Source organism: Ptychodera flava, chromosome 16 (genome assembly GCF_041260155.1).
Source record: "Ptychodera flava strain L36383 chromosome 16, AS_Pfla_20210202, whole genome shotgun sequence".
Taxonomy (NCBI): domain Eukaryota; kingdom Metazoa; phylum Hemichordata; class Enteropneusta; family Ptychoderidae; genus Ptychodera; species Ptychodera flava.
Window position 1 is genome coordinate 12,975,067 of NC_091943.1, and position 10,930 is coordinate 12,985,996.

Sequence of the window (10,930 nt, forward strand, 5' to 3'; positions counted from 1 at the left end):
TATAAATGAAAAAAAATGCATAAACGCCACAACTCATGCAGGAATTAGGACGTCCCTTTTTTAGTTTGGGTTTGAGTTAACTTACCCCCTGGAAGTTAAAATGTCTTTGGCAGTGTAAATGGTGTCTATCAATTTTCTATCAGTGATTCTTTATTAGAATTGTCGCCAGTTAATCTTAATCATTGTATGCTGACAGAACTGCCCGTACCCTTCATCTCTCCATTCTAAATCACATTATATTACTGTAATAAGACATCAAAACAGGTCCAATAATCATTATCATTCAGGGTAAATAAATAATTTACCAGGTCCAAGCAACAAATTTTTAGAAAATGAAAATAAAAATAGGATCATCTGATACTGTCAAATATCACACATAAAAAATGACACTGCAACGAATTATATACGAAACATACTCTTTATCGAGTCGTTATCAAGTCTACAGTATATGCAACCCCTCTTATGCTAAGCGGAGCGTTTGGCCGTTGAGTTTCCGTCTTTTGTCGATTAATTCTGTACCCATCACTCCAAGCTGATTTTTAAAATGTTTACGTTTATGAAAGAGGCCTCATGCCACGCAAAAAAGTTCTGCAGTGAGTGGCTTCTGGAGTGGTCGTGGCCGCCAGTGTAGTACTCTCACATTAATTCGATAAAGCCACTAATGTAGCAAGATGTACGGATCGATTTCAAGATGTCCGATCAATGCAGAGTGTTTATACATGAAACCGTTTGTCCGCGACAAACGTGCATTCGATTGAATCGAATTACTCCTAGTCGTAGTACAAGTCCCCTTTCCGAGGCACGCCCTCTACAAGAATAAAAGGGCTTATAAGAAAACTGATTTCCATGTCTGTGACTGTATTTCTGACTTGAGATCCGATGCAAGGTCACGGAATGTTGTCAGTGTGAAGTATTCTAATAAAGGCATTGTCTGACAAGGTGGAAATCTCTGTATCTATCATCTAGGGTCTCTCCCGCCGTAATAGTCCCGGGTAATAGTGTCACACAGGCTGAATCACGAGGCTCAATAGGTTAAGTCGCAACCTTCTTGAGGGCGCCAGTGAAATTCCAGCTCGAACATGTCCACCAACGCTTCAATTTTTATATAAATTGGTGTGGAAATTCGGTGTCTGTGTGTCATTCGCGAATATAGTCTGACGTGCGGGTGAAAGCATTGAGTCTTCCTGGCGACAGAATACCAACAAACATTTAACTATTTACCGTCGAGAACAGTTTTCCACATAAGGCTGCGTTCACAAATTCACGAGGAGGGGATTCGAAAATTTTGGGGGCAGTAGAGGGGGGGACTTTAAAGTTTTGCTCTGCCTATAGGGGGGCACCTGAACATTTTTTGGTTCCCATTTATTACGATTCCAAGGTTTCATGGGTAATTAAAATATGAAAATGTTCTAGTTTTAGTAATAATTAAACAAAACTAGAACATTTTGTCGCATTTTATTACTTTTTTGTCTCGAAAATCTAAAAATGTATGAATTTTAGTTAAAAAGACAGACAAGTAGGCCTGCTTTCGGGGCGGAAGCGCCAACTGTTGATAATTTTTTCAATATTTCTGTGCAGTACATCAAAATACAGTGTCTTGCTGTCTCCCTACAGCATGCTGAAACACACAATATGAACAGTTTGTCGACAAAAGCCTGCATATATGAATGTTGGGTGATACACAGAGTCCAGACCGAAAGTCATTTGTCAATGATACAAATGCGGGGTACATATTCACAGGCTTTGTTGGCAAGCTGAATACTGGACAGTGCAAAACGGTGTAGGAAGTACAGAACAAGAATGCAGTTGTATAAACATAACAAAATTATTGTCAAAATTATTGCTACAGCTACTGCCCTGCTACTGCCGACAGGCAGTGTCACGGTCACTGCATATTGGCAGTGACAGAGATAGCTCTGACTATGAAGTAGCTGAAGAAGAGTTTGGGTCATGTGACGCTCATAACAGTGAAACATACTTGTACACAAGATCAGGCAAGAAAGCAGCACATGGAAGACACGTCACGGAGACTTGAAATTATCAAGAATTTTTGAATTCTGTCACATGAGAATTATCAAATATTAAAGCAAAAAATGGGGTCACCATGCTTAATTTTCTAAATTTTCACATTTTCATCATAATATAACACAAAAGTAAAACTTTGTACAGTAAACACTCTAATTTAAATGAAAAAATGTGTGAAACGAATTATATTAATTTTACCAAATTTACCATTATTACACCAAAATTTCAGAGATTAAAACGTGTATTTGATGGAATATTTCAACCTTCCTGTATAATTGTCAATTTTGTAAAACTTATAAGTAGCATCTAGTGTACCCAGGAATTCATAATTTACATACTCTCTCATGATTTTCATTTTGTGTGCTCTTCAGCAGGTGCCATTGGCCTGACCAGATCGAGTTGAATTAAGACGACTTTGACTGATAAATCCAAAAAATCCACAGATGTGGTTAAAATAGTGTTGCACATCTACGAGCAAAACTGCCCAATACGTTTCTTTTTTCTTTGCGTGCATCCCTAATAAATATGCGGCTACATGATAATTTTTGTAGGGGGATGAAAATTTTTGATCATATAGACAAGGGGACTTGAAAATTTTTGAGGGTATTGAGGGGTGGGGGGTCAAAAAAAATAAGATTTCAATCACAATTCCTCCAGCCACCCAACCGTTATTTGTGAACACAGTGAGCACAGCATTGAAATCTTTATTGCCCAGCTCAGGGTTGCTACCATTGCAATTGTAAAGGCTATAAAATTTTTATCAAGTCACGACCGACTTTCTCTTTTACTCACTCGCAGCTCGTTCCTTTCAAAGAAGACATTTGCCCAAATAAAATAAAGTCCACATTCATTTACAGTGCTGAATTTTAAAGCGTACAGGGGGGTTGATGACCTTCGGAACAGACTACAATTTTTTAAGTCCTCTATTGTGACTTGAACTTCATGTGGTATTTATTGGTACATGTCGGTATACATGTCAGTTTTGCGACTGTTTGCACTTTTTGAACTGTGTCACTTGGAAATAATCACAAAATGATTGTATGATACGCAAATGCAAGCAAATTACTGTATCGAACTGAACAGGAATGGAAAGGATTTACGAATGACTAAAATGTCCTCGCACGACTCAGTATCTGTAGTATAAAGGTTTACAATGCTGTTGGTTTAGCTGTGTACTCTCTCAGCCGACATCCGACTTGAGTATCTGCCAGCATGCAGCGATGATAAAACATCGATGTTCCTACTTTCACTACTTTGTGCCGTCGTCAGTATTACTCGTCCATTGTTGTAATGAGCAAACATAGAAGGTTTAGCTGTAACAACAGAATAAGACTGAAAGATTCAGCCGCGTGCGGGCGCCCCGTGACCTCAGAAAAGTTTAGCGTCCGGGAGAAGCCTGCAAAGTTCAGTTCAAAGCTTTATTTAGCCCGCGGTATGCGACGAGGTCCAGAAGATATTGAATGGAAGACGAACAAGAAAACATCTCAGTAGATAATTTTTGCATAAGCTTGTAGAGTCGGCAAGGGCTATCATTCACATACTTACAATATCTCCGACCCCCAAACTAAACAGCTGCGTCTGAACGATTCATACCAGAAATACTGAAAGAGCTTGGCAGTGTAATCAACTCGGTACACGGCCAACTCTGCCTGAGAACACCAATATGTAGACTGGTAATAATGTAGGATAATATTTACTTGGAAAGAAATTTAAATCCCAATAGATTTGGGGTCTTTCATTTTCTAATCAAACAGTTATTAATATTGTATTCTAATATAAAATTCATGTAAAACATCGGAAAGCTAATTGGTCAGTAAGCTTAAATAACGCACTTGAATATTTTCTCAACTGTTTTTGCAAACGCGTGACGGTGCGCGCTGTGACCACGTTCTACCGGAGTTTCTGCCCACGCAGCAGGCAAAGAGATACTTGCGTCCGGCGCTGCTTTGAGAAAATCACCAACAAGAATTATTTAACCAATATTCATGTTTTAGACAGAAAGTCATTCTCAATATCCATGATTTTTTATTATATCTTTAAACACAAATTGGACTATGATCATCGGACATGCTATAAAAACGCATGAATGTCACAGCAGCAGGGGGGAGGTTTGTTATTGAATTCGTTATAAGTGTACTGTAAATTCTGGCGCCAAATTTACAACAATCGACAAACAAACAAACAAATATGCATATTAAGTGACTGACCTGCATAGTGTATCCAGCCTGATAAACTCGCCGAAACCTAGTCTGTGAGTTTTGACTATCTGAGCATGACGAGCATGATCGAAATTTATTTCTCACCAATAAATCAAATTGCAGACAGATGATACAATCTACTCAGTTCATATTAGGGGCCGTTCAGTTATTATAGCCGGGCGTGGGCCGGCAAATTCTTCCTGTGCATCAATTGAAAATAAGTGAACCCCACTACCCATTGCCACCCCCCAATTGATGACCTCCTTTTAAGATGACAAAAATTTCATGACATCCCCCCACCCTTGCCTGAGTAAGTATTGATCCAATTTTGAATTATAACATTGGTCATTACAGGTGCATAGATACAATATAACATCAGTGGAATTTTTTTCCCAAGATCCTGTTCTTCTCCCACTGTTTACACTGTATACAATTGTTCATTTACCCTCAGCTAGCTCAATTTAAAAGAAGACAAGCCCGTATAGAGTTGCCAAGGCAAGATGTCCATGTGACAGATAATACATATACTTTTATATTCAGATTTACAGTGAAGTGACTTCAGAGAATGAAATCATGCAGAGAAGCAATTTTCTTTCCCAGAATATTTTGAACACTGAAACTGCTTTTTGACGGGATGGATACTTATGAAAATCAAGTACCCCCCCCCCCACCCCGTGCTGTTTGAAAAATACATGAACCCCCTTTGCAGTTTTCAAAATTAAGGTGATCTCCTGGAATTTGCCTGCCCACTCCGGCCGTAATAACTGAACGCTCCCTCATGACAGGTCCAGGTTACTCTGGGCAGAGTGTTTAGAATGCGCCCTCTTTGACGACATTGCATTGCACTCGACTAGATTCTGATTTGAAATACAATTGCGCAAGATTATTTTTATCCAACAATTTATTTGAAGTTCGAGATGTCCTTTCCTCGAAGCGGAGCATTCTGTTGATCGTACTAACGTGAAATACACTTTCTGTTTTTACTGACAACCCGGATTGAGTGAGTGTCCTTAACTTGATTAAAGGGGCACCATTGACAACCGGTTTTATCTCAGTTTGAAAAGCTTATTCATTGAGTCCAAGAAAATAAATCACTAGGTTTCATTATCTTTCTATTAATCCAAATAAAGCTGAATTCCTGCCACCAACCACGTCTGACATCAGTGTATGGCCTAGGAAGGGCAAACAACCGATATCATATTTCTACATTATTACACAGACAGTATACTTATATTACAGAGAACATCCGTAAAACTTAAGTTGAAGGTAACATCGTGGGGTTGTGCACTCCGCCTGCGCGTGACATCAGACATCCCCTCTACGTCATTGATATTAACGGACCGTAAGCTTATGAAAGTTTTGAATGCGTGTTCCTTTTAATTAAGGCTGAACGCGCCTCGGGGACAGATAGTCGGACTCTCAAATTTCGACAATTCTTTTCCGATCTATCACTTTTGGGGGCTCATTTTGAAGGTCTTCGAAAAGGAAAAACTTTCACCGTCCTAGTTTTTCAAAAAATCAAAAGTTTAATTTTCCGCCCATAGAGTTAATACAGAATGGCGGCCATTTTGAATTTCAAATATCGCAAAATGTTGGGTAATTTGTTTCGCTAATTCTAAACTTTGCGCAGTCACCCCCGATTTATATTGATGATTTGGTAAGAGAATGGTAGAAAGTTTCATTGAGGGAAGTTTGAACAAAAGTTTAAGTCTTTCACTTTCGAGGCGCACACTACCTTAATTCTCCCTGCCCGCACCCCATGTTCACATTGCTGTAGCAAATACACTGGTGTTAGTGTGTTGGTTTAGGTTGACCTTTTTGTAAGATGGTGTATTTTAAAACCATTTAGCTGTTTGCAGCAGATCTTCGAGCATCTCTTTTTCATGATATAAATATTTTATTTCGCCGCGTTAACTTTTAGCAGGAATATGTGCAATGGGCTGGACGTCATACAGCTACTTAAAGATCCATTAGCTGTAACTTTGGTCATTTTTTATTTTGTTTGTTTCTGTGTATCATGTGCAGTTTCTGGTTTGCATCCCTGAACCATGGAGAAATTCTCAATATTTAGCTCATAAATATACCTTATATGCGTATAATCTGCATTGTTATTGTTTAAATTTTGTATTCAGGTCCGGACTAGAATACATTTATCAACAATAACAATGGTCATTTCACATATACAGGCTGTGTTGGCAAGCAAGACATCGGGCATTGGTCATGATGATCGGATTATAGTAAAATTCTGTAGTTGATACATTGAAACAGAGTAGTGAAACATTAGTCAACAGTTACAGCTAATGTCCCTTTAAAATACCAATCAACCTAACAACACCGCTTCAAGTTAAAAAAAAGTAAAAGTATTTGAAGGATCTAAAGTAACTTGAATTACAGACCAGAACCAAGTTAGAAGTTTATGGTGTATAGCTTCAGTGTTCAAGCCGGATTGGTTGCACGGCCATATGTACAAGCCTTAGGATATAATCCCGCAAATCAGACGATTAAGAATATTAATCCCAGATAAAGTAGACATAATGGCATATTAATATAGGGCGAGGAAGACGCCACAGGCGACGTGGATTGTGTCGTACCGACTCCTTCATCGTGAAAGTGAAAATCTAAAACTCCAAGCACGGCGTAATGATCGGAAAGATCCGCGACAGTCCACGTGTCTCTGCAATCATCGGAGTTCGGATAGACATACTGCCTACGCACACTTTCCATGCAGACATCGAAGGGGTCATCGCGGAGTCGGAGGACCCGCACCGAGGAGTTGGATGCATCGGGGAGAAGGTGCCCGTTGCTATAGGTGACGTAGTCCAGCCAGCTTCGGTAACTGTCGTTTAGGAGTTTGAGGTCGTTGCCGATTCGATCGTACGTCCAGGCGTAGTCGCCGACAACAGTCGGCATTGTGGCATCCAGGGCTGCTAAAACGTCTTCGCTGTTTTTGGTGTTATTGAGGCGGTCTGCGTTGAAATCGCCGGCATAGATGACCGGCTCAGAGACGGTTATTGACTGCGTTTTCATAAAATCTTTCATTTCCCCGGCCTGCGCTACTCTCACTCTATCGTTACTGTCTCCGGTGAATGCTTGCATGTGAGTGCCGAACACGTGATATATCTGAGTCTCCCCATCTTCGGTGGTTTTGTTGATTTTTGCGTACATTACCCCTTTGCACCAGGTCAAGTCCGTGGTGGTGTTGTCTACAGCCTGGTAGATGTGCTCATCTTCTGCCAATATCGGCCATCTGGACGCGATCAGGACGCCACCATTTTCAACTTTCGGCACCTGCTTCAGCTGACACGAATCAACGCCAACGGTGGATGTCACGTGCATGTATCCATGGAAACGGAGGAGGTCACGCAGGGACAACTCCCCGGGGAAGCAGCCTCCCATGAAAACTTCGTTAAAGACGATGACGTCAACATCACTGCTGGCGTTGAACAGGTGAAACGGAATACGACAAGTGCGCTCTCTCTGTCCCCGCTGAAGGAAAGTGTACCGAACTTCAAATATGTTGTACGCTAAAATGGTGAGAATTTTGGCGCGTTTCGGTTCTGTGAGTAGGACTGCTGGTCGTAGCTGGCAAAGAACTTTAACCCCGGTTTGACACGTCGCGTTGGTGTTGTTTGAAATGGGTGCGCTGCAAACATACTCCATGCCGTACAACGGACAGTGGGAAGCATCGGCCCTGCAGCCAGGCACATCATCTGCATCACGAAAGAAAAATTGAAATCGATGACACAGCCGTTCAAAACTGCACCCAGCAAACAAGCATCAAAAAGATCTGATGTATTGCCTCTATACTCTGTGTAATGGCACGACCACAACTCAATCTGATTAAAATCAGATGTAGAGATGGCGAAGTTTTCACCCTCCTTGATCTGTGTTGTTCTCGTTTAAGCTGATAAAATGACTGTAGTGAGACGACTATCCGCTAACGAGAATGGCAAAGAACAATAAACGTTGCTATCACTACATCTGATTTTAATCATATCGAACCACAACTGAAACAGCGAGGCTCTGCCAAATCGTGATGGTGACGGCCTTTCTTCGTTATAGAGGAAGACAAAACACAATTCTGAGTCGTGTACACAAAATTGTTAGAGATGAATTTCCTCCGTAGTGCGTAGTGCAATAATTTACGATCGGAATTCTTGATGACGGAATTGTTTTTGAGAACCTAATTTTCGTAAATCAAAAATTGTTTTTTCCGTGACGATTTCTTAAGGAAATACAGTAGATCAGTCGGGAATTTCATTTTCTAGTTTTAATTGGTTGCGACCCATAAGGAATGTGATAAAATCACATGTGATATTTTAAAATGCGTAAAAAATTCAAACGGGGAAGGTCCGGATACAGAAAACATTGTTTTTATTTGGCCTAAGCTCAAATGATTCCGAAGGATCTTTAATTTTGTCAGCATACCATATAAAAAGTGGTATGTATGTCTGTATGTATGTATGTCTGTCTGTCTGTATGTATGTATGTATGTATGTATGTATGTATGTATGTGTATGATTGTCTATAGTAACTTTTTTATTCTAATCTCACTTGACCTTGAGAACATCTCAATATACAAGAAAGTTTGTTTAAAAACTTTCTAAAAACGTACTTCATTTCGTCGATTTACAGATGAGAAATTATTCAGGAAGAGCAATCCAAGGTCAACAAACTTAAACCTAGAATTTTGACCAAAAACCTAATCCATCTCTAGATTTGAAAGTCAAAAATTATGTAAATACAGATGTTACACTCATCTCTAAATTTTATCTTTCCCATGCGTATTTATTTATTATTTATTCACTTATCTATATATTATTATTGGTATATGTGAAGGTGGCTATACAAACAACGTAGGCGTATATGTATGCGACGTGTCATTGAGAGATGTGTTTCTCTTGATTATTTGTAGCATGTCAACTTTTTATCATCACATATCATATGTCTATTTCAAAGATTTACGGGGTATACTACAAATGTCTGTCTATTGAATGAACTCACCAATCCACACGCTTGGTCTTGTCGCGTTTGGCTGCTGTTGACAAGTGTCGGTACCAGATACTGTCAGACCTGACAAAAGTAAAAATTCGAAGTTCTGTGATAGCTGTGTGATCGTTTGTCGCATGTCGAATTTTAGTCGTCAAAGCACAACAAAGTCAAAACATCGAAAATCTGTGATTCCTGTGCGAGTCCGAATACATTTTACGAAAAGCAAAAGAGCGCACAGTATCTGGTTTGATACGCTCTGTGATTCTCATGTTCTTGTTTGTTTTACATTGAGCTGCACTGACGACATGATCTTGAAACGACGTCTGAAACAGTGAACATGACAAGCAAGTACAGTTTTGCTGAGGGGAGATAAACTTACCAAGGCTGACGGCGCTGACCAAAGCAACAACACAGCACATTACTAGGTCTGAAGACATTTCACCCCTGTATGACGGGACTTGTGTTGAGTGAATATGCACGACAACAGACAAGAGTCCTGGTTACACTGACGAAAGTCCAGTATTTCGTAATTACGAAGATTGTGCTATCATTATCCGATGCTCATTTTGCGGTAAGAATGTGGTATCTGTTTTGTTGATTATTCAGCTATCATCACCCAGCGATTGGGGAGATCCACCGTAGAGGGCATATAATTTTGTAAAATCCAAAATGTTCCACGCAGTTTCATTTTATTCAAAAAAAGAAAAACATTCTCCTCAAAAGCTTTAAGACAATTGATGCTTCCCAGGCCGGGATTCGCACACGTGTGAAAGCAAGCTGATATCTCGGGGAGCATCCAGCTGCCCTGACGAGAGACCTTGGCAAGCGAAAATGCTGTTATTATACTGTATTTCACTTGGCCATACCACTGCATGATTTGCGCAGTCGCACGGGGTAATCTGAGATCGGACTGAGTTACTCCTAGCTTCAGTATTTGAGGAACCATTTGCAACCAACCTGTTTCCTTATTTTCGTCTTCAACGTTTTCCACAATTTGTTTTACCATACGTAACATCTCTCTAAAATAACTTGACAAATCCATGTTTTGTGTATAAAAGCAACGGTTTCTTTGAATTTATTTCCTGCAAGAAGTTTGCTTGCTTTACGAGCGAATCATGATATATCTGGTCTCGAACATGTAAGTCGTCGCACCAACATTATCTTGCCTGGGATGACGGGGCAACCGCTCATTTTAAGATATCCAATACAAGCACTGGTAAGGAAACATTGCCAAAAATTCTAATTCCGAATTCTCAAAGTTCGTAGTCAGCACAGTCATGAGTCGTGTCTGAAATATGCACCCACACACGCTGAATGAAGCTGTCTCAAGTGTGTAATGTGGTAATATGCCATTCTCTTCGCTCTGTCATCTTGAATCAGATACTCCTTTTCAAATTTACTTTTCCCTTGACATGGCTTGCAATTTTTTAAAGGCAGGCAGCTATGTGTCTGAAAGGACAACTGCGAAAGCAATATATCAAGATAACCATTCTCGGTACGATGTCCATGCTTTCGCCAAGTGAACATTACTACAATGCAACTGGACTTAGGTGACCATTAGTTTGGCAAATGGTCACATTGGATATCTTTATTAAAATTTACATTTAGTTCTATAATATACAATGAAAACAATAATTCAATCAGTGAAATTGCAATTCAAGAAACATTTACAAAGTCGCAAATTTACGATTATTATTTCCCTGCTCTGTTTTTAT

At 39.8% G+C, this 10,930-nt stretch overlaps 3 protein-coding genes across 3 annotated transcripts in view; all 3 read right to left on the reverse strand.

Moving 5' to 3' along the window:
• Positions 1-4,891: 4,891 nt before the first annotated feature.
• LOC139114039 (sphingomyelinase C-like) lies at positions 4,892-9,802 on the reverse strand. Its single transcript, XM_070675515.1, has 3 exons — positions 9,595-9,802; positions 9,228-9,296; positions 4,892-7,933 (listed from the first exon to the last, which is right to left on the reverse strand). Exons 1-3 carry the CDS (start codon positions 9,650-9,652, stop codon positions 6,717-6,719), a joined length of 1,344 nt encoding a protein of 447 aa, XP_070531616.1. The 5' UTR covers positions 9,653-9,802; the 3' UTR covers positions 4,892-6,716.
• A 954-nt stretch (positions 9,803-10,756) lies between these two features.
• The window catches only part of LOC139114036 (D-beta-hydroxybutyrate dehydrogenase, mitochondrial-like), a 5,420-nt gene continuing 5,246 nt past the window's right edge, over positions 10,757-10,930 (reverse strand). Inside the window, exon 5 of the mRNA XM_070675513.1 lies at positions 10,757-10,930. This exon is cut by the window's right edge and continues 379 nt beyond it. The gene's annotated coding sequence lies outside the window, so the exon portion shown is untranslated.
• Positions 10,908-10,930, reverse strand: part of LOC139114976 (D-beta-hydroxybutyrate dehydrogenase, mitochondrial-like) — a 1,504-nt gene continuing 1,481 nt past the window's right edge. The window contains exon 2 of the mRNA XM_070676887.1: positions 10,908-10,930. This exon is cut by the window's right edge and continues 379 nt beyond it. Within this exon, the coding sequence (XP_070532988.1) occupies positions 10,908-10,930 (23 nt within the window).